We start from the raw sequence: 23,108 nt of genomic DNA on the forward strand, positions 1-23,108 counted from the left end.
TAAAGCCTTCATGACTGACCTTCTCTCTCTTCTTGAATTCTAAGAGAGTGGCCGAGTCATCTATAGGGTCATCCACTATCATGGGGTCCATTTCCAAACCCCCCACAGTTTTCGCCTACTCAAGTTCCGAGCTTGCGGTCTTGAAACCATGGGTTAAAGGATCAAAAATCCAAGGGATTTCACACTAAGAGTGTGTGTCTTGTATTGAAGTGAATGTCCCATAGAAGATTTTGGGTATTTACTATGTTTTTAGAAGGTGACTAGCACTATTAAAATGGTTTTGAGTTCTCATGAGAAGATTTGAGAGTTGTAGATGAAGCGAAGATTCCTTAGGATAGTGGATTTCACAAGTTACTCCACATGTTTCATTTTGGATAAATTTTTATGTAGTCATGCAATTGTTTTATGGGTTTAATATGGTCCGTGAAGTCTTCTTTCTGGTGCACTTTTTGGATTGTGATTCCAATATCAAATGAAGAAATTATAGATTCTTGTGAAAGTGTGCGATATTGAAGCAAATCTAGATAGTGTGGAGATAAAAAAAAAAAATTTTAAAATTGCAATCTGTGATGCTATCTTTCATTAGGAATTAAAATGTAATTTTTAAAATTCTTGGGTTCTTTTGAAATAAAAATTATGTCTCAAGGAGGAATGTGTAATATGAAAGCTTGAATGGTGCAACTCCAACAATTATGAAAAGGCTAAGAATAAATATATGATTTTAAGGGCCAAGATTGATGCGCTTGAAATTTTTGTAATCAAGATGGTAAAGATTTCATTGCATGGATTTAGGTTGGTCTAAAGCTTTTATAACTTGTGTGTTGTAAAGCATGATGGTTTAAATGATCTTGTGTGTTGCAGATTAAAGATAGAATTAAAAAAATATTTTATTTGAAATAATCTTGTGAAGGGTATTGTAATCTTACATTACCTAGAGGATCTTGTGATGGTCCTTGAACATTCATGCTCTTTCTCTTCAAAAGCTTGAATTTGGGGCGAAATAGACAGGGGTTTTTTTTAAGAAAGTAGATGAATACTTTTACCTTTCAAGTAGTTGTTTATTTGATATGATTTTTTTGAAGTTGTAGCCTCATTTTGTTGTGGGTGCAAGAGTTCGTACTAGAGTGGGTGCTTCATGCATTGAGTAGATTGAGAGTGGATGCTCTCTGATCATTGTATTGATCAAAATTTTAGTTAGAAAATATTGAGTAAATACGAAGCCCTATGTACAACATTTATATGTGAATTTAAGCAATTTGGTGTTATGAGTCTCTAGTTTATTTTTGTATTGCATATATTGAAGTGTTTTGATTTCAGAGTGGTGGGACATTGTCTGGCAGACCCAGCCACATTGTGATGTGTGGTGGACGTGTCTGTGTATGTTGATAACATAGGATCGTCACCAATCTTGTCGATCTTGAGATTAAAAAAAGAGCCATATTGAAGAGAACTTTAAAAAAGACACTGATTCACCCCATCTCGGTATCAACCTAGGAATAACAGTTTGTATTCAAAAACTAAGTTTTATTGACTTTGACATCATTGAAACATTGTAATTTTCGTCTTTGTGCATTGGCTACATTGTTCTTATTAGGGTTGTGTGATTTTTTTGGGGAAAGGTTCAAATCTATTCCGCATTCATGTGCAAGATCCATGGCATCCTCTACACATAATTCATTGAGCTAGGCTACGGAGACTGAGCATTCAATTGGGTATAAACGGCACAGCCTTCTTATTTAGAGCATCAACCACACAATTGGCTTCATTAGGTACATGAGAAAATTTTAAATTTCTTACCCAAGACAGTATTCCATGAATGTCCTGGACAATTGGACAATCATCAGAAGGGTCATTGAGATGGGGATCAGTTACTAAGGATTGTATGATCGATGAGCTTTCTATTGTCAACTATCAATATTTAGATGTGAAAATAATGTTATGTTCTGAAGGTTGCTTGTGGTAAAATGGATCATAGACTTAGAAAAGGGCTCTTGACATGCATCCTCTTGGTTTTACAACAAGACTTGTGAAGCCCCTCAAGGATGGTGAAGTTTACACATAGGTCCCTTACTTCTGACAGTTTTTAGGTTCCATTGAACTCTGCATTGCAAGAATACACCAATACAAGAGAAGAAACAAGAGAAAACACACAAAGGATTTGATCACGGAGTTTGGTAGGAAACTTACGTCACCCGGCCTAGCTCACATTAAAGCCCAATGTACGTACCATCGAGAAGAAGCAATCTTACAAGACATCAACACCAAGTGATACAAACATAAATCCCAGACCACAAGACGTACTCTGAAACCCTAAGAAAACATAAGATTACAACCCTCAAATTACAGAGAACAGCGGAGATGATAACCCTCTCAAAAAACCCTAGCAAAGCAAAGAGACCTATTGACAAATTAAACCCTAGATTCTGACTGAATTGGACCAAATAGAACATGAACCAAACTGTCAAGTAATAGATTAGTCCCTAGAAGACCGTTAACTAAGGACCGTTTGCACATAATAATTGAAATTTGAAATATTTTTTGTTATTACAACCAAAATGCCCTTGACATATTACAATATTTCAAATGCCTCTTAAGTTGAACCTTATTTTCAAAATTTAACCATACACAGAGAGGTCGGTGACAAGGGAATCTCTTCACCCATTTTTGTGGCTCTCAGTCCACCAAAATTCACATCCATTGTAATCGTCAGTAACCTTCTGCAGACGCTAATGACCCCCCTAAACAGCCTTGGGTGATTGCCTGCTACCTATTCGTAGGCATTTGGTTCGAATTTGTAACTTGAGAGATTTACATTGTAGAGGAGTTCTACAAGTGATTGACTACAACAGCTTTCGGTTGTTACACATGAGATTCACATTTGACTCTTTGTCTATCATCCCTCCTCAACCTATCCGGTGACAACCACAATAGATTGGTTCTGTGCAGGTGGAAGGCATTGGATGAGAGCCCTTGTTGAAGATGTCTGCTGTGTAGCCATTTGATTGGACAAAGTTCATTTGAATGTGTTGTTAAGTATTGGATCTCGCATAAGATGGTAATCTACCTCAATATGTTATGTTCGAGAATGAAGAATAGGGTTGGTGGACATCTAAGTTGCGGGTAGACATCTAAGTTTTTTTCTTTCTTTCCTTCTTGTACTAACCCCCTAGATCTGTTGGAGGCTATAATATATACATAGACGATTACTAGTCTTCAAATTCAGCAAAAAGGGCTATAGACTACATTGTTTGGGATCTCTGTTAAAGTTTCTTGGAGGCCAAATGCTCTACAAGATGCAACCTCTCAGCTAGGGTAATTGAGCTTGAAGCTATAAGGGATAATATTCTCCTCTATAGCTTTTTGTAAAAAGGGCGTACCCAGTGCTGAAGCTCCCACACTGTGGGAATCTGGGGAAGGGACTTTCTAGGCAGCCTTACCCCTGCTTTTTTCAGAGAGGCTGATTCGAACCCGCGACCTCCAGCGCACAATGGAGAGACTCCACCATTGCACCAGGCCCGCCCTTCTCCTCTATAGCTTTTTGTAGCTGAAGCATATTTGCATGCACTTTGACTGTTTGACTGTTGACAAGTAATAAATTTGCTGAATTTTCTTCCACATTCTGGCAATTGGGCCTCTCAGAAAATTACATTTGAAAATTTCTCTCTCGACTCTAACCTAGAGTTCTTTTCTTTCCAGTTTTTACATAGGTCTGTAAGCTATCTTGTTGATTTTATTGTTGTGGGAATTTATAGGCTTGGCTTTTCCAAAGTCTAAGTTGGCTCTCCTCGAGTCTTCATTATGTAGATAGCACTTTTGCTTCCAGGGCCTTTACATGGGAAGCCTTCTTATAATGCAATGTTTGGCAGTGGTACTAGCTAGCCCTCCTGACTGCTTGATTCAATAGAGAAGTCATCCCAATTGATGTCCATTATAGCCTCATCAAGGGCTAACCATTGTAAGGGGATTAAGCTAAGCCAACATGAGAGGGAGCACTATGAACTTTCTAGGATCCATACAAGGGTTTTCCATCAATGACTCAGTGTCTTTAGAGTCTCATTCATAATTGGGAAATGAAGATTTTGAAAGAATCAAACTATTTTAGCAAATGAACAATCCAAATACGTGATCCATAGTCTCTGTTACAACGTTGTACCTACTGAACATTGGGTCAATGGGAATACTGCAGTGCACCAAAAGCATGCTTGACCTGATGGCTTAATAGTAGTCCTCGAAACCAATGTTTTGACTTTAGGAAATTTTACCATCATAAATCCTTTTCCAAGCTGCTCGTGTTCTTGGTAAATTGTCAAATGAGATTGTAGATTGTTGAACATATGATATGACGACTTAACAAAAAAAAAAAAAAATTTGTTCCTAGTAGCACCTGCAAAATAAGATGATTTGGTGAACCTCAAAGAGTTGGCTCAATTTGTAAAAAACAAAGCCTCATAAATGTGAGATTAAAAGTTCAAATCTATAACTGTAATACTTTACCGTATCTAATTTTGTTTTCACTGATTCAACCTTGCTGATGACATACCCTGTATGTAATAACCCCATCCAATATATAAAACTCATTTTGTTAAAAATAAAAAAAAAATAAAAATAAAAACTGTTTCATCTTAAAATTATAATAAAAGGTTTTAAACTTTTAAAAATATAATTTTACTTCGAAACAAAAATCGCAATTGATAAATATCAACAAAAGTGAATTGAGATCCTCCTTGTAACTAAAGAAATCATGCTATTCACTAAATTCGAAAGAAAGAAATAAATAAAAAAAAAAAAACACCTGAAACCAATTTGGATTTTCGGTGGTTAGGGTTCTTGGCCCAAATCGAGGCCCAACAACCCAGGGCTTCATTATAAAAACAAAGGTAGCTTTGGAATTGTTGAGAAAGCCCTAGAATTTTCAGGAAATCCCGAAGCATCATGGAAAACGAAGGAAAGCCCGGGAAAGTACCGGAATTCTCTTTCCTTGTTTTATAAATACGGGACCGATGTCATCCTTCCACATCGTCAAGAAATTCAAACGCGGAGAATCAAGTGAGTTGCGAAGAAACCTCTCTGGTCCGTTGCAATCCATTAACAAAGCTTTAAGTCTCAGCTGGCAATGTCGCTCGTCCCAAGCTTCTTCGGTGGCCGTGATCCATTCTCAATGGATATCTGGGATCCATTCGGCAACTTTCCCTTCTCAACTTCCTTGTCTGTTCCTCGATCGCAATTCTCCAATGAAACAGCTGCGTTCGCGAATGCCCGAATCGATTGGAAGGAGACCCCAGAAGCCCATATCTTCAAGGCTGATCTTCCGGGGATTAAGAAGGAAGAAGTGAAAGTGGAAGTAGAAGAAGGTAGAGTCCTTCAGATCAGTGGAGAGAGGAGCAAGGAGCAGGAAGAGAAGAACGACCAGTGGCACCGTGTCGAGCGTAGCAGTGGGAAGTTTCTGCGTAGGTTCAGGTTGCCTGAGAATGCCAAGCTTGATCAGGTGAAAGCAGCCATGGAGAATGGAGTTCTGACTGTCACCGTGCCCAAAGAACAAGTGAAGAAGCCAGAGGTGAAGGCAATTGAAATCTCTGGCTAGAAGTTCTCATTCCCTGATCACTGTGGTTCCAAATATTTGGTGGGTTTGAAAAATTATACATGAATATATATATCCAATAATGTTTTCGAGCGGTTTTCGTGTTGTAATTTTTATCTAGCCGCGTTGTATTTGTAGTGTGTGTATGGTTTTGTTGAATTTAGTATAATTAAAATCTTCTATTTTCTGTCGTTGTGCATCAGAAATCTTCTATCTTTGTCAGTCACCATGCCAAAGGTAGACGGGAAGATGCTCTGATTCCCTTATCACTGTGGTTCCAAATGTTGGTGGGTTTGAAAAATTATATATGAAAATATCCAATAACGTTTTTCGAAAATTTTCGTGCTGTAGTAATTGAATTTGATCCTTGGAATGTATATATGTATGGTTTTGTTTAATCTAATATAATTAAAAAAATTTAGTTCCATCGTCGTGCATCAGAAATTATCCATTTTTACCGTCTCTATACCCAGGGTAGTCGCGAAGAAGCTAAATGTTAAGGCCATCGAAAAAAATATTTGAGTAGAAGTTTTATACCTTCATGCACTGTTGAACCGTCTTCTTCATTCCATTGTTGATTATGGGTTAATCTTATTCGTTGGATCATGTCTTAAATTGTCGTTCGAACTCGGCCACCAATTTGGATGCATCTCGTTCATCCAATTTTTTCTTCTAAATCTATTTAGCTCAAGTTCATTTGTCTTTTACTTTGTCAAAATTGCTAACCTCTTGCGTTTGAAAACTTTCGGTGAGTCTACACGCGGATCCGGCTGCCTTCAAGCTCTTCATTCCAGCTTTGCTTTCTCTCATATTTTTCACAAGTAAATTTTCTCTACTTCTCTTTGCCATTTTTTTCTTTTCTTCTTTGCCTTCTAAGACCGATTCTATCCTCTTCGATCATACTGTTGAAAAACTTGTCCAACCTTTCGTTTGCTTTTTTTCTTCAATCATAGGTAGTGGTAGAACCACCAATGATGACTTGATTGATCAAATGATCGATAGGGAAGACTCTGCTAATCAATCCACCCCTACTATTTCTGTGGAGCTCCCTAGGGATAGAAACATTAGGGTGACCAACCATTGGTTTGGTCCTTCCGCTTAATCCTCTCGTAGAGGCCCACAAGGAAACCCTCTTGAAGATGAGGCCGTTACCTCATCTCCCGCTCCCCAGAAAAAAAAAAATTTTAAAAAAAACCCTTCTAAAGCTTCTACCAACCACCCCCGACTATCCAAGAGGCCCTTTTAGGGTCCCAATTACTTTGTCTCTCACCTTCATAGTGAAGAGATAGAGTTTGCTTTCGATTCTATTTCCTTCCTTTCGCTTATCTCCCTCGAGTACCCAATTCGAACGAGAGGGTTAATTCAAACCCTCCTGGGGAATTCTCCTTTATATCGATACCTTGAAAAGTTGTGTTCGATTCCCCTTTTATTCTCCTCTATTTTTGGAGATTCTCAACCATTGGGAAATTTACCCAGGGATGCTCCTCCCGAACAACTGGCTTCACATTGTTGGCGTTCTTAGCCTCTATTCTGAGTTAGAAATTACTCCCTCTCTCCCTCTTTTTTCACACTTCTACTATCTAAGTAAATCCAACCCTCCTGGTTGCGTTTTCTTCTCGAAGTGCCCCAAAAGTGAGTTGGGGTGGTCGAGTAGTATCCTCACTGAGGATACCTACCCTTCTAATCAAAAGGGATGGCGCCATCGATATTTCTTTTGCCAAGCGCCTCTTTTCGAACTAAGTTTCCTAATTGCCTAGAATCTATTGTATTCTTATACCCAGGTGAATCATGCTCTACCATTGAAGGATATTTGAGTGACTCTCCTCCAGCTTCTCCTGAGGCCGAAGTTGTGCAAGAAAATACCTAGTCCCTAACCCTAAATCTCCTCGAACAAGATCAAGTCCCCACTTCAACCAATCTCGCACCAGAAACATAATCTTCTTTCTTTCTTTCTTTCTTTCTTTCTTTCTTTCTTTCTTCTCTCTTTCTTTCTTTTTCTCTTTTTTTTTTTTTTTTTTTTTTGGGTAAGGGTTGGCCCCCTCTAGCCTTTGCGTATGAATGAAATTTCTTTTTGTATTAAGAGTTTTCTCTTCCCGAACTAATGTAACTGAGTTTGAGAAAATCACTTGAGATAGACACTTGCAAATCTTAATCGGGTTCATCTATGCCTTGTTTTCCTAAGTACTAGGAAGTCTTAGTCAAGCGTTGCCACAACTTTTCTTTTAGAAAATCTTGAAATTTTTTCTAAGTATTAGAAGGTTTCATTCAGGCATTGCTGAAGCCTTTCCTTATAAAATTTCTGAAAATTTTCTCTTTGTGTTAGAAGATCTCAATCGGGTGTAACCGAAGCTTTTCCTTACAAAATTTCTGAAAATTTCTGTAAGTGTTGGAATGTCTCAATCGGGCATAACCGAAGCTTTTCCTTAGAAAATTTTTTAAAATTTATCTAAGTGTTAAAAGGTCTTAATTGGGCATAATCGAAGCCTTTTGAATTCTTATTCCTGTTATACACGCACGCTCCCTATTCAAAAGAGGTTTGGGTCTAAAATTCATAACTCCATTGAAAACTTGGCTCAAGTCGCATTGCAAAATCTCGACCATGAATACATAGGATAGAGTAATTAAGGATAAAACTACATAGGATAGAGTAATTAAGGATAAAACTTCTTTAGATTTCTTGCATTCCACGATCGTTCTAACTCTAAATCTGTTGTTGAATTCTTTAGCCCGTAGGCGCCCAATCCTACTTGCTTGATATTCATATATGGTCCTTCCCATGAAGGATCCAACTTCTTTTGGTGTCAAGGTCTGAAGCTGTTGTATTCCTCATAATTAACAAGATCTCCCAAATGATACTACCGGTACCTTACTCAGGCATTGTAAGAAAAATATTAGGAAGCTAATTAAAGAACGAGTGTTTGAGCAAAGGATGCCACATCCATTGCTTCCTCTCCTTTTATCATTTAATAATTTTGCAAGAAATCAAGTTCCAAGATTTGAAAAAGATTCCTCTTCAAACATGAAACACGGACTATTGAGCTAGCGATGGAAAGGGAGAGGAGGTGGATAGGTGGAATCGTACGCTTTTAAGAGGTGTGATATTTTCAAAGGACGTGTTCCGTTGGGAGATGTTACATTGGTTACACAAAAGGGCACTTTGGCCAAATTTTTGAGGGGTGTGAAATACTTTGCAAGGAGGTATGTTCCCTTGAGAGAAGGGCATTTTGGACTAATGAAATATTGTCCATAACTAGTTAACTACTTTATAGTTTTACTTTTATATAGTTATATGATTATATGATATGATATGATTATAATTATAATATAATAAAAATAATTGGATTTTGTGAAGAGAGAGGATTTCGATCAACATACCACAACTATTTCAAGTTTTCTTTTTAAATAATAGTATGATATAATGATAAAACTACCTCCATAGTGAAATGCATGTAATTGGAATGTACCTTAATTACTTAAATTATGTTGGTTTAAACATAAAGTTTCATCAATAAAAATTATAATTAAAAAAGTTTTTAACTTCTAAAAAATAGAATTTACTTTGAAACGAAAGTCGCAATTAATAAAATAACAAAAAAAACGAATTGAAATCCTCGTTATAATTAAAGAAATCAGCCAACGCAAAGCTATTCTAGTGGTTGAAACCAACACCTCTTAGTGAAGAGGTCGTGGGTTCAAGTCTTGCTGAGGTATATTAATATCCCCATCCTTGGCTTAATAAAGCCCCTATGTACATCCCAAAAAAAAAAAATTTGGGTCGTTAGGGCTCTTGGCCCAAAAAATCGAGGCCCCTATTCTGTTTCAGAAACAGAAGGAAACCCCGAGAAAGTACCGGAATTCTCGGAATTCTCTTTCCTCTGTTATATAAATACAGGACTGATGTCGTTCATCTACAACATCCAGAGATTCAAACACAGAGATTCAAGTAATTTGCAAAGAAACCTCTCTAGTTCATTTCAATCCATTTAACAAAGCTTAAGGTGGCGTTTGGTTCCGCAATTCCCTGGAATCAGATTCCAGGGAATCATGAGTACAACAAAAAATTCGTGTTTGGTTTAATATTGAGTCGGAATGAAGCTAATTCCCAAAATCACCCGGAATCCACTTTTTAGCCTAAAAATGAGAATCCACTGCAAGAGGTGGTTTCCAAACAGACTCACCAAATCGAACCGTGGTATAAATTTGAGAGACTCAAACAGAATCACTATTTTCGGGAAATTTTGTCAAGGGTTCTCTTTGTCGCAGGGTCTTCTTCCGTCCGAGCTCCATTATCACGCGAACCTCATCCTTGACTCCATCGCGAGAGTGATTTGGCTTCCATTCTGGGATCTTATCTTCTTCTTCTTCCCATTTCTACAAAACGTTGCCTCTGTTTTGGTGGACTTTTGGTTCAGCTCCATCGTTGAGCTCTTGCTGCCGTATCGCGAGTTGCAGGTTCTTCTTCTTCTGCAAAATCAACATCTGTCACGGAACTCATCCTTGTGCTCCATCGTTGAGGTGAATTGCAAGTTCAGTGTCGAGCTTCTTCTTCTGCAACATCTCGGCGCTGGTCCTGCATCTTCTTCTTGTTCGGCGCTGGTCTTGCTTCAACCAAATCGCCACACACAGTTAACAAAATCGTTATTAGAACTGCATCGTTGTCTTATAAATATCTTTGAGGACTTAATCCTATTGTCACGTCGTGTTAGAAGGCCATTCAAACGCAAAGGAAATCTCGTGTATCCCTTAGCGTATCCAGGGTTTGTTTACTCATTTCAATTTCAGTTTCAATCCTTTTCAACATCTCCAAAATCCAGCTTCAATGTCGGTGAGTCTTGCTTCGATTCGTTATCTTGTTCTTTTTTCTTCGATTCTGATCTATATTCAAGGTTATCGTTTTTGATAGGTTGGATTTATCTCTTATTTAATCAAGTAGCGCTCGAATTGAGTTGTTGATCGATGTTTGATTTTTTGTTTTTTGAATAATTTTCGTTGTGGTTGTAATGAGTTCAGATCTGTTTGATTTTGATGAGTTTAAAGCGTGATTCTTTTCTTTGATGTGTTTGAAGGTTTAAAGGTTGGTCTCTTAAAAAGCGTCTGCCATGTTAAAATTGAAAAACTTGTTTTGTTAGAAGAGGGGGAACAAAAGTAAAGAAATCTTAAGATATAAATAAAATCTGAAGCGACCCCCATGGTGTAGGTGGAAGGTTCAGATCGGTAATTGAAAGATCAGATCTAGTTTATAGGGAGGCTAGAGATAGGACATTGGGAGAAGGCAAGGTTTCAAGATCAGATAATGACCTTAGATGAAGAGAAATTGCAGGCTATTGGGAGGTGAATTATCAAGTTCAAATAGACCAGGCTTTGAGGGATACGTAAGGGAGGGAGCTGGTGTGATGTGGAGGAGATGAGGAATAAAAGGAGCTAAGTTTAAGTGCTGTTAAGCTGTCTAAAAGGAATGGAAGATGAAGGGTCAAGTTTGAGCTGCAGGTTTGGTGGAGATGGATTGAAGAAGATGTAAAGAAGGAGATATCTAGGCAGGCTGTAAATGTAGATAGAAGAAGAGACTCCTGGGGGGATGAGAAGGAGTTTTGTGAGAGAGAGAGGAGAAGAGATGAGACTAAGATGAATTAGTTCACTGTTTTAACTCCCTGAATATGGGGGGCCAACTCAATGAGTTTTGGTCTAATGCTATTACTGAAAGCTGTTGATATGTTCCATAGAGAAGCAAGTAGAAGTGTGAAATTCATTCAGTTATGCTTGTGTGGTTTTCAATTCACTTTCTTTTTTGTGTGTGCGTGTATGTTCCAAAGAGAAACAACTAGAAGTGTGAAAATCATACATGCAGTGTTATGCTTAAGTGGTTTTCAATTCACTTTTGTCTTTTCATGGTGTGTGTGCATGTGTGCACGCATGTGTATATGTTCCAAGAGAAGCAAGCAGAAGTATGAAATTCATACATGCATTGTTCTGCTAACATGGTTTTGTGTGTGCATGTCTTCGTTCTAGGGAATCATGATATTAGAAAATCAAGAGTGTTTGGTTCACCTGTTGAAGCTTTCAAATCTTTATCCAAAACTGATGTGAAGAGGATGAAGATGAAGATGTAGCTGGGTCCCAAGCATCATGTTGTGTTGAGGAGGATGGGCCTTTATCAAATTTGATTTTCAACACATGGCTGGCTTCCAGATCGATTCCCTCTCTAGTGTCTTATTAGATCTTATAGATCCCCATTTTTGACACATCATAAACAAAAATACTGGTTTATGGTCTCTATCCATCGAATTAGATGATATATAAACCTACTTGTATGCAAGATTAGGTTAAGCATGCCAGGGAAATGGATGGTTATTTTCAGCTCTGATGCAATCTGTGTGTGTGTGTGTGACATACAACCCCCCCACCCCTGCCAAAAAAAGAAAAAAAAACAAGAAAACAAAAGATTGTATAAGTGAAAAGAGAAATGAATTTTTTTCGTCGCTACATTGGCCAACTTCCGATTAATTTGCTTGATTGTTTATATACTTTTTTTGCAGGGTCGCATTGATAGTCATCCTGTTGGTTGTCATTTATATTGTGGTTGCAGTTGTTTGCCATGGACCTACATTGCCTTCATGCCTGAAATGAGAAAGTGTTGATTGGGTTTGAGATAGCAGTTTCATCATTGCACAGATTTTGAAGGCTGAAGATGACATTGAAGATAGCATTTCTCAATGTCTTGTGTTACTTCATGTTCTGTTGTTGTTGTTTGTTAAATTTGTGTGGCCTTTTTTCTTATGGAGATTTCAGTTGTTCTGCTTGCTTGGTGGCTGGAATGGTTTATGGGAGTTGGACAACACTGATGTCTTGATGTAGATTTTGGCGGTTGACATGTAGGGTTACAGTTGGAATTCCTGCAGTTTTGACACCTTGGTTCGTCATCCCACAGTTGGTGGGAATGTCTGGATTTGATGTTTGTTATGAACATTGAGTTTGATATGAACATTGTATTCTCCTTGTTAACCAACTAGACTCATTGAATAACATACAAGAAAAAAGATGGCTGGGTTACTGAATCCTGTGCTAATGAGGAAACCCACCTTTCCTTTTGCCATGTACATTGTGCAAGCTAATGTTTTTCCCTTGGAAGATTAATCTGGGATATGCATACATTACAACTAAAGAGTTTATAAATTATGTGTAGCAAATCTTGTTTATGGTTCAAAAATTTCCATTCTTGAAGGTTGTGATAGTAGGTGGGATCCAGATAATCCAAGATCATAATAACAAACATAAACATTTTCTGATTCAAAGTTACTGCTTGAAATATAGGTGTTATGATTTAAATGTCTGGGTATGACCTAAATTTAGAAATGCATGCTTTCTAACTATCATGATTTATGCATTCCTTTTTTTAATCAAAGTTTTCTCTGTTTGGGTATTACAAGAAGTAGCCATCAAATTTCTTTCAAATTATAAGTAAATAAGATTGATGCATTGGATTGAATTAATTGCTTAAGTTTGTGGATTAAAAGCCAAGAAAAAAACCATTTTAATGCCAGAGGATCAAATACCTTACTAGTGACATCACTTTCACCAAAACTTACTAACAACCATGGGTTCAAAGAGCTTAGGATGAACTCGTTAACAACTGTTCTGAGTTGGAAGTTGGAACATATAACTGGGTTCTAATAATTTAATGTTTAATTACTGATATTTAATCTTGACCAAAAATGTGTCTCAATAATTTCATGGTTGATGTATTGAATTTTGACAAATTATTGTTATGTTATTTGGTTAATCAAATAAAATAACAAACAGATTCACTTTCAGAATCAGGGTAACCAAATGCTAATTCAGACAGATTCACTTTCAGAATTAGGGTAACCAAATGCTAATTCTGACAGATTCACTTTTAGAATCAAGGTAACCAAACACGGTTTTTTTTAAGAATATGACTCTACAGAACCTACTTCCACAGACTCATGATTCCCTAGAAACATGATTCTGAACCCGATTCAACAGAATTGCGGAACCAAACGCCACCTAAGTCTCAGCTGGCAATGTCGCTCTCAATGGATATCTGGGATCCATTCGGCAACTTCCCCTTTTCAACTTCCCTATCTGTTCCTCGATCGCAGTTCTCTAACGAAACAGCTGCGTTTGCCAATGCCAGAATCGATTGGAAGGAGACCCCAGAAGCCCATATCTTCAAAGCTGATCTTCCGGGGATTAAGAAGGAAGAAGTGAAAGTGGAAGTGGAAGAAGGTAGAGTCCTTCAGATCAGTGGAGAGAGGAGCAAGGAGCAGGAAGAGAAGAACGACCAGTGGCACCCTGTCGAGCGTAGCAGTGGTAAGTTCCTACGTAGGTTCAGGTTGCCTGAGAATGCAAAGCTTGATCAAGTGAAAGCTGCCATGGAGAATGGAGTTCTGACTGTCACCGTGCCCAAAGAACAAGTGAAGATGCCAGAGGTGAAGGCAATTGAAATCTCTGGCTAGAAGCTCTCATTCCCTTATCACTGTTCAATAGGGTTGCTTGGCCTTGGTAGTTCAATTTTCGATTTGAAATGCGAGTGCCGCACAACTGAACAGAAAAAGAGGGGAGAGAGATGAGAAACGGGAGGAAGAAAAAGAAAATCAGAAACGGAGGAGGAGAGAGAGAGAGATCAGAAAGGGAGGAAGAAAAAGAAAAGTGGTTTTCTTGGTTTTTTATCTTGGCAAATCTGACAGGTGAAATTTGAAGGAGTAGTGGTTGCACTTAACTCTTAATATGTAACGGTCAAATTTTCATTTCATCACAATTTACGAGTAGTTATTTTGTTAAATTTTTCTCTACGCTCTTGTGATTTCTGTTTTTAATGATGTATTTGTGGCTTTGTATTTCTTTAGTGTTATTTAGAGTTGAGATATTGATAGTATATTCATTATTGTTATTATTTGGTGATAATGAAAGTTTGCGTAGATTTTAATAGTAGTCTTGTGGTTTTTTTTTCAGGGATTTTTTTACGTTAAAAAATTCTTCTGCGGCTGATGAGGTTTGATTGTTGAATATTTGATCCATTATTGCTGTTCATATTACTTCAATTTACATTGGTATATCATTTGGCCTTCAACAAAGTGATACCAAAGCCAAATATTGGGAGTTGTGAGCATTGCGTAAATTAAAATGAAAGGTATATTGAAGACAATGATTAAGTTTAAGAGCAAATTGCACTGGCACCCCAAAATGGAGGCTTTAAAACACTGACACCCCACTTTATGTTTAAAAAACACAGACACCCCCATTCATTAAACACACTAGTCCATTCTGTTAGTGAAACCATTAATTCATTGTATTTTTTTTTAATTCCAAAAATACCCTTATCAAAATTGAGGAGAAAAAAAAATAGGCCATTAGATGGTTTACATGTGTTCTATTCTCTCCTCTGCTTTCACTCTCTCCACCTTCCGCTACCATTTTCTCCTCCGTCTCCACCATTTGCACCGCCCTTCCTCTCCTCCTTACCGTTGCTTGGTCCAACTCAAAAGGGCCTTATCACAGCCACGGGACTCAACTAATGACCCTTGTTTTCATCTGTGCAGATGAAGAATCAATGGGACATCAAATATTCAACAACTTCATAGTTAATCAGCGATAGAGGTTTCAATTCAAACAAACCTCGATACTAAAAAAGGAACAGAAGCTAGTCCAGCCAACTGTATAGATTAAGTTAGCAAGATACCATTAAGAGTCTGGATTTGCAAACGCAATGGTATTCACCAATGCAGGACGGCGGGAACGTCTCATGAGTTTACCATATGGGTTCTCCACTTGCCAAGCCACCTCACAGGCATGAACGATCTGATCGAATTCGACATCGATCTTTGCAGAATCTCTGATTTTCATTTAGGGTTGAACTCCCTTGTTCCAACTTCCGCGCCCAATAAAACAAGGGTTGCTGTTTCAGTGATACCATGGATCCCACCGCAAGCATAATTGCAGGCACCGCTGCACAGCACAAAGAAATCCTCCATCAATTGGGATGGATTGCCGTAATTGTCTTCGTGTGCTTTCAGTTTTTTGGCATATTGAAAAGAAACCCATTAATCAATTAAAAGAAAATCCTTCTTTTATCTCATGAACAGAGTATGTAATACCTGCAATTCCAATGTCATAGCCAAACATTAAACCACCAAATGCCGCCATTATCCCGCATATAACAACATAAATTCTGGCGTGGTGCCATGAGGGTTTTTAGGGGGTTGAGGAGTCTCGTGGAGAGTGGAGAGTGGAGAGTTGCAGAAGGAACCCATTTTAGCACCCCTCTCAAAAGAAAAGGCAAAAGAAAATCAGGGCAGAAGGAATTAATTAATGGGGTAACTAAATGAAGCAAAAATTGTTAGAAAGGGAAGAAAAAAGAGTGAAAAGAAAGTCTTACCGATGTAATATGATGGTGACCAAAGGAGGTGCCATTATCGACCGGAGCAAGAAAGAGGAGAGGAAGAGCGGTGCTGTGGAGACGGCAGAGAAAATGGGAGCCGAAGATGGAGAGAGTAAAGCAGAGGAGAGAAAGAATACGTGTCAACCATCTAATGGCCTTTTTTTTTTCCTTCAATTTTGATAAGGGTATTTTTGGAATTACAAAAGAATAAACAGTGAATTAATGGTTTCACTAACAGAATGAACTAGTGTGTTTAATGAATGGGGTGTCTGTGTTTTTTAAACATAAAGTGGGGTGTCAGTGTTTTAAAGCCTCCATTTTGGGGTGCCAGTGCAATTTGCTCTAAGTTTAATGAGTGAAATTGATTGATTTAGAAGCCTATAATGGAAGATCTCTTATTTTTGTAAAGACTCGTACGAACTTATTGAAGGTGTTATTAAACAATTACCTTATAGGTCAAAGGTTGAGTGGACAAAATTGAATAGAAAAATTATTGGCACGAATTGACAGTAGTTGGACATTAATGTGTTACAAATGATGGAACTCTTGAAGAAGTAAGCGAGCCTCTATGAGAGGAAAACAATCAAAAATAAAGTTTTTCTAATGAGGAAGCTGGCAAATAAGAATTGGGTTTGAAGCAAGACAAGTATATAGTTTATTGTGACAGAGTGCTAAAACTTGAACAAGAACTTTACATATAGTACATTGATGTGAGATACCATTAGTTACGTGATGTGGTGGAAGGTGAGATGTTGAGGATTTTGAAAATTCACACTGATAAGAATGCCTTTGATGTGTTAACAAAAGGTTGTTATTTGAGAAAAGTTTGAGGTGTGCAAGGAGCTTGCACGCATGGATTCTGAATAAATAGTCAAGTTATGGTTTCCTCCCTCGTGGGCACGGAGGTGGAGATTTGTTGGGTCCGTGGCCTATGGCCCATGTGGGCCCAAATTTTATTAAAAAAAAAAGAAACAAAAGAAAATAGGGTTTCCTAGTGATTCACTTTTCAGTTTGACATGTGAATGCCACACAACAGAAGAGAAAAAGAGGGGGGAAAAAAGGAGAGAGAGCAAAAAGGGGAAGAAGAAAGAGGGATTTTTTGGTTTTTCTCTGACGAATCCGACTGTGAAACGTCGTTGAAATCGAATGAAATTTAAAGAAAATGGTCGTGACACCCAACTCTTCACATCCAATGTTAGAATTTCATTCTACTACAGTTCACAGGAAGCCATTTCGTTAATTTTTTCTCCATGCTCTCGTGATTTCCATTTTAATTATGTGTTTGCAACTTTGTGTCCCTCTAGTGTAATCTCGAGATAAGATATTGCTTATGTATCCATTATGATAGTGAAAGTTTGGATGGACTCCGATAATAACCCCGTGATTTTTTCCCTTGTGAGTTTCTTCTTCATTAAAAAATTCTTGTGGGTCTAATTTTATTGTTGAATATTTGATCCATATTGTTCTTCATGTTGCTTTAATATACATTAGTATATCGTTTGCGCCCCTCTCCCCCCCCCCCCCCCCAACAATATGAGATAATATATCAAATAAAGATTTTTGGAAAGCTTCGTGTTCTAGCAGTTTGAGTTTGTGCATTGTAGAGATACTGAGATAGTGTTTGAAATTGTGCTAAAAATCACTTTTGTTCAATTCATATCATTAAAATTCTAATTCCATTATAATTTTATTTCATTACCAGCAAGCTCCCCTGTTGGATGTTAAAAACCCAAAGCTCTCATATTTGTTGAATGAATAGTCCTCACTAGAATCCAGAGACTGGAGAGATCTTATAAGAAAACTGTTACAAAAAGGATAATTGTTCCAAATCAATGCATACCATAGGAGATAACAGGAAAATGAGTTGCAGGGGAGATGATCAAAAGGCTCCAATAGCTAGAAGCTGAAATTTGATTAACTTATGGGGAAAATTTAATAAAACATAGAACATAGGGTTGAGATAGAAACCTAAATTAGATTCAACTTATAGTTCATCAAAAGTATTTACAAGTTATCAAATGAGAGATTCCTCATGTCCAACATCCACCCTCTATTATCAGGGTGATGACCTGATAAAAAACTAGGTCTCGGTTTACAGCTACTCATATTTCAATCACATTCCAAACCTGATACTAATTCTATTTTAAATGTCAATAAAAACCAACCATTGTATTGCTCTCATCACCAAACACAAAAGTGCCAGCATCTTGAGGAAGCAGTGAGCAACGAGGATATGGAGGTATCGGAGTGCAGTTCAAACCATAGGTCGTGGAGGAGTTTTCCATCATGACATTCTCCTCGCTTAAAGTCACTGATTCATCAAAAGAAAGATCATTTCTGTTACAGTCTAGCTTTTCAAACATGAGCTTCTCAATGGTCCTATCAATGGTGTTGGTTTGATAGTCTCCAGCATTCTCCCTTGGGAACCTGAAAATGAGTCCAAAAGATCGAACACATTAAAAATCGAAGCTTATGTCTGCAGAATGACAAGAAACTTAAAGAAAATCAGGATTTTAATGCCAGAGATTGAACCCCATTTGCATGATTTTCTGCATACAGTTAATTTCAAATAAATTATGGAGCAAATATCAATTCATAGGAAAAGAAGTCTTGTAGAACTAACAGAGAATGTTTTTGGATCAAGTTGTTATGCACCGACCTCCAGTTCCATCCAAACTGACCTGAAATATAATGGTTATTACCCATTCTGGGCCAGCTTGTGTATGTGCTGGGATGGATGAGGTTGGAGTCAGTCATGAACTTTGGCATACTTGCACAAAGTGGCTGCCCTTGAAACTCAAACATGGGGATTTTCCCTTGCAGTTAGTATCTTTGACCCTTGCTCCAAGGAAGAAATATAAAAGATAAAGGGAGACCAGGTGAAAGTCCCACTAAGAAGTTCCTCAAGACTAACATGGGCATTTTTCTCCTTTTCTTTTTTCCTATTTATTGACAAGTAGAAAGAATGTCATTATTTCTACTAACAAAATTAATTTAGACAAGGACCAAAGGTTTCAATGGAAAGAACTTAATTTATTGGGAAGTTAATGATAACCAAGTTGGGTTACTATTTCCCTAACAGGTCAGCATTTTGGTATTGTAGAGAGACACTGAAGCTAAACAGGTAGTAAATGATGAGTAGAGTTTAGTAGAACTATCCACATATTATTTCAGCTAGGTGGAAACAAAATGCTTTTTCCTCATAGTTCTCTCAGTTAGAGGTAGAAACAGGAACTAAGTCCCTAGAAGGATTCTTATAGTCTACAAGGATCATTTAGAAACACCAATGTGAGAACAGTCAACTGGGCAACTCAACTAATGAAACTACGTAATATGAAGATCTTTCAGGTTAAAAAAGTTGAAAAAGACACGTAGGTATACCTCAAAACAGTAATTTAACTAAATATTGCTTGTCCCCCAATTAAATAACTAATGACTGCTTGAGAATATGTAGGGAGAAGTTGTTCTTGAGATAATAGAAGGGTTAGACTGGTTGTTGAAGTAGACTGTAGATATAATTTTGTCCAAATCCCTCTGGATCAGGAAATAGCCACTTGTCTTTATGGATGCTAACAAGCAAAGCCAATCAACTTCAATATAGAATAAAGCTCCAAGGATGTAACTGGTTAATAACTTTTCACCTCATGAGTACAAGGAACAAAGATGATTGAACATAGGAAAAATAAAGTGACATGTCCTTGGATGCCTTTACACTCTAAAGAGGAATATGTTCTGGATTCTAGGTTTTTCTCTTGCCAAAAATTCTATCACAAGGTGTTCTCCTTTCAGAGATATCAGTAGTGATGATCATGCAGTGGGTTAAAGATGCTAACCTTGGACTATGTGGTTGGGATATAACATGAACCTGTAGAATAAGTCAGGTATTCTACATGAAATCTCTGGTTACCCACTTAACCCAACAGGTAACAGCCTCTATAAACATCAAAGACTGGTGAGCCTCATGGATGTTCATAGTGCGGGTTAAGTTTAAGGTTGAGAAATGTCTAAGAGGACCAAGTATGTTATTGATGACATGCTCCCAGAACCTGCCTGACTGTCATCCTTCATAAACAAGTTCTGGGTTAGTCAGAGCTTTCTTCTGCTCATGCATTTTTTTTTTGGGGGTCCTAGTACAGCTTCCGAATTGAGACCCTGTTATCATAAATCTAAAGTCATTCTCTTTCTTGATAAAATATGCTGGTCACAAACTGAAGGACATCTTCTGGCTACAGTAAGTCATAAACTGTACCTGGAAGTTCTGCAAGGAACTGGTGGCGAAGAGTGTTTTTCAATAGAAATATCTCCACTCTGAGGCCGACTTCCTACATGTAGCTGTGATTGTTCTGAGCTTTTCGCAAGGCGGTAAAGGGCATCTCGAAAGCAAAGGCGTGTTCCCTTGGTCAACTGCTCAAAAAAAACCAAAGGATCATTCAATTTACTGTATAGATGCAAATAATAACAGAATTGTTGAAGTCTTCGCTTTTCAGGATTCATACCTTAACCTGTTCCATAGCACCTTCAAGCTCCTGCAACACAGATTCCTCTAAAGATTTCCCGGCATTCAAATGTCCCTCTCCATTGTTAGGGCTGTCTGGTTCAGCTGAGACCAATCTTGGAACTGCTGGTTCCTAATAGGTACAACCATTACTGAGATTAAGACCTTGTTGTCTAAAAGATGGTGCTAAGATAAATTTTATGGAACATTCGAAAATAGAGTTAGAATCGTCAAGAATCCACCTCCCCCCCCCCCCCCCCCCACCAAAAAAAAAAAAAAAAAGAAAAGAAAAGAAAAGAAGAAATAGCGCTGTTCTTTCCATAAGAAAGGAACAATAATCATCTTGATGAGCATGCAAATAAATCACATTCCACAACTTCAGAAAATTAGATTCCTGTTTAACTAAAAACCTTAACCGCATTAGTTTGATCCAAATTTCCATCCAAGCCTGGACAATTTAAACCATTTGTAGAGACTTCCAAAATAGCCTAGGTAAGTAAAGGCATCCTGACCACCGTTACAGTACTGCGGCAGTTCAGATTCTTTTTCAGGTTAGATGTTTTACTATCATTCACCAAAGTTTCTAAGGACCCAACACACAATAATCCTCATAATAGTAATTAGTTTTATGTTAGCCTCGTTATGAAAAACTGAGCCACCTTAACAAAGATTGAAGAGAGGTAATAGGCCCCTTATATGACACCTTCTGAGACACTTATCATTTATGTGCTTTGTCAGTATAACAATGCTGCACCAACTTATCAATGAACTGAAAATCTGACCTTTGTGGTTGAGCAATCTTCCATTTTTCCCAAATTGGCAGGCATAAAATTTGGCATGTTTTCCACTCTCTGCTGATCTGCTGAAGAAGCAAGGCAGTTTGCATTACCATCAAGATCCTTTGAGCTGCTTATAGTGGATGTGTCCAGTGACATACTTTGTGGATGTACTATCATGTCTTTCAGCAGATACTCCGATTGCATGGTGCTGCAGTCAATGTCAGGATACAAGCTGATAGATCTGTATGGATCTTCCATATGAGGTGAAGTTTCTTCAAGAAATCTTCTGCAGCCAGAGAACAATATGAAGACTGACAGTCAAGATAATTCATTCTATTGAGATTGAAAAAGAAGGGAAAAAAAATGATATATACTAGTAAAGCTATCATAGATAAGAAGTTAGAGCATCACAGTGAGTTACATAATATCCTACAGGAATTAAATCAAGTATCATAAGAACTCCAGAGATAACGCTTGTACAAGAAAATGTCGTCTGTCTGATCTTTCTCTTCAGTGCCATCAGGCTGGTAATCTCGCAGCTTGGTTAAATCTCTGGTTCTATTTAGAGAAGCTTCTGAATGCATATGGCCGCAATAAAGGAAAGGAAACCCTTCACACCAGCTTGAAGCAGTGGATGATTCTCCAGGAATGGAGGTTTCAGCCTCAACTTCATCAGGTGAGTCTTTCCCATTAAAGTTGAGTTCATCGCTCATCAAATTTGTTGCTCCAATGCAGAATTCATTGGGGGACCCAAAATGCTCCGAATTAGCTACTCCCCATTGACAAAAATAGTCTGGCGATGGAAATCTAACTGATGAACTTTGATGTCTTGAAACAGCAAAATTATCAGCTTCTACTCCAAGATAGTCATCCATGTTAGCTATCTGAAAAGAAAATAACCAAAGGAATACCATTACCATACTAATTTGATTTTCACCAGGGCAAATACCCTGCCAGAGTTCTTGCATTCAGCGGTTGCCAAGAGATGTAAAAATGTGAAATTTGTAGTGCTGATGTGCAATGTAAAACTTAACAATACAAACAGGAAACAAATACATGAACATAATCGAAAGCATCAACACCGGGTTCTCATGCCCTGGCTTTAAAGAACTTTCTTTACTGCCACTAATTAGGGACTTGGGGTACAACCCATCCTTCAAAATTAGCCATTAAAGAGATGGTTCCAAATCATTATAAACTCTCTCATTCAGCAATAAAACCAAGGAAAGCTAATGGCAGACAACTTATATTCAGATCAAATATCCCTCAGCCCCCTGCTCGAACCCCTACACACCAAACTTTCAGTGCCTTTCCAATGCCAAAAACCCAAATTTACACACAGAACACTATCCTCATGTTCCTACAACACTGCAACAGAATTTCCAGTATCATACTTATTGCCAGTAGCCCCAAACAAACTCCAAGAATCACTTCAACCTAACATAGATTTCAAATTAAAGCTGTAAAGGGAAAGAACAAATAGGCAAAAGAAAGCTCCTTAATCTTTAAATGAAAGAAAGATGGGAAGTCAGGTCCTCTAGAGTTCTTCAAGAACAAGCAAACATAAGTTAAAATGCTCTGTGACCCATTTCGCAAGCTTAAATGCGAACCCAATCTGATAGGAAGTAGATAAAGAACAAACCTCTGATACATTCATTGCATATGAAGGGAATACAGTTCTTTTCCCAGTAAGGATATGGTTGATTGAAGCTAAGAAATCCCAAATCACAGAGAAGATAAAGCTATATTGCTTCTATTATCCTAAGAGGCGTCGCTGCTCGCTGTTGAATGTATTTTGCAACAGAGAAGAGTGACAAAACAGAGTCTTGGCAGAGAAGGGAAGTTGCAAAAGAAATGTCT

At 37.8% G+C, this 23,108-nt stretch overlaps 3 protein-coding genes across 4 annotated transcripts; 2 read left to right on the plus strand and 1 right to left on the minus strand.

Annotated features, from left to right (window-relative positions):
* Positions 1–5,098: 5,098 nt before the first annotated feature.
* On the plus strand, positions 5,099–5,697 carry LOC149002015 (18.1 kDa class I heat shock protein-like). Its single transcript, XM_089136823.1, has one exon. The coding sequence runs from the start codon at positions 5,114–5,116 to the stop codon at positions 5,579–5,581; it is 468 nt and encodes a 155-aa protein (XP_088992949.1). The 5' UTR covers positions 5,099–5,113; the 3' UTR covers positions 5,582–5,697.
* A 3,804-nt stretch (positions 5,698–9,501) lies between these two features.
* Positions 9,502–14,196, plus strand: LOC149002016 (18.1 kDa class I heat shock protein-like). Its single transcript, XM_089137050.1, has 2 exons — positions 9,502–9,576; positions 13,606–14,196. The coding sequence occupies exon 2, from the start codon at positions 13,618–13,620 to the stop codon at positions 14,050–14,052; it is 435 nt and encodes a 144-aa protein (XP_088993176.1). The 5' UTR covers positions 9,502–9,576; positions 13,606–13,617; the 3' UTR covers positions 14,053–14,196.
* A 3,511-nt stretch (positions 14,197–17,707) lies between these two features.
* On the minus strand, positions 17,708–23,108 carry LOC149002017 (uncharacterized). Of its 2 annotated transcripts, none has more exons than XM_089137049.1 (6): positions 22,891–23,108; positions 21,729–22,132; positions 21,252–21,531; positions 20,471–20,602; positions 20,224–20,378; positions 17,708–18,401 (listed from the first exon to the last, which is right to left on the minus strand). In XM_089137049.1, the coding sequence occupies exons 1-6, from the start codon at positions 22,903–22,905 to the stop codon at positions 18,125–18,127; spliced, it is 1,263 nt and encodes a 420-aa protein (XP_088993175.1). In that variant the 5' UTR covers positions 22,906–23,108; the 3' UTR covers positions 17,708–18,124. The 2 variants fall into 2 exon arrangements, with proteins under 2 accessions (XP_088993175.1, XP_088993174.1); XM_089137048.1 differs by having other exon boundaries at positions 17,712–18,401; positions 21,252–21,534.

The sequence above is a fragment of the Hakea prostrata genome, chromosome 10 (assembly GCF_041222555.1).
Source record: "Hakea prostrata isolate BN-2017 chromosome 10, UWA_Hpros_2, whole genome shotgun sequence".
Taxonomy (NCBI): domain Eukaryota; kingdom Viridiplantae; phylum Streptophyta; class Magnoliopsida; order Proteales; family Proteaceae; genus Hakea; species Hakea prostrata.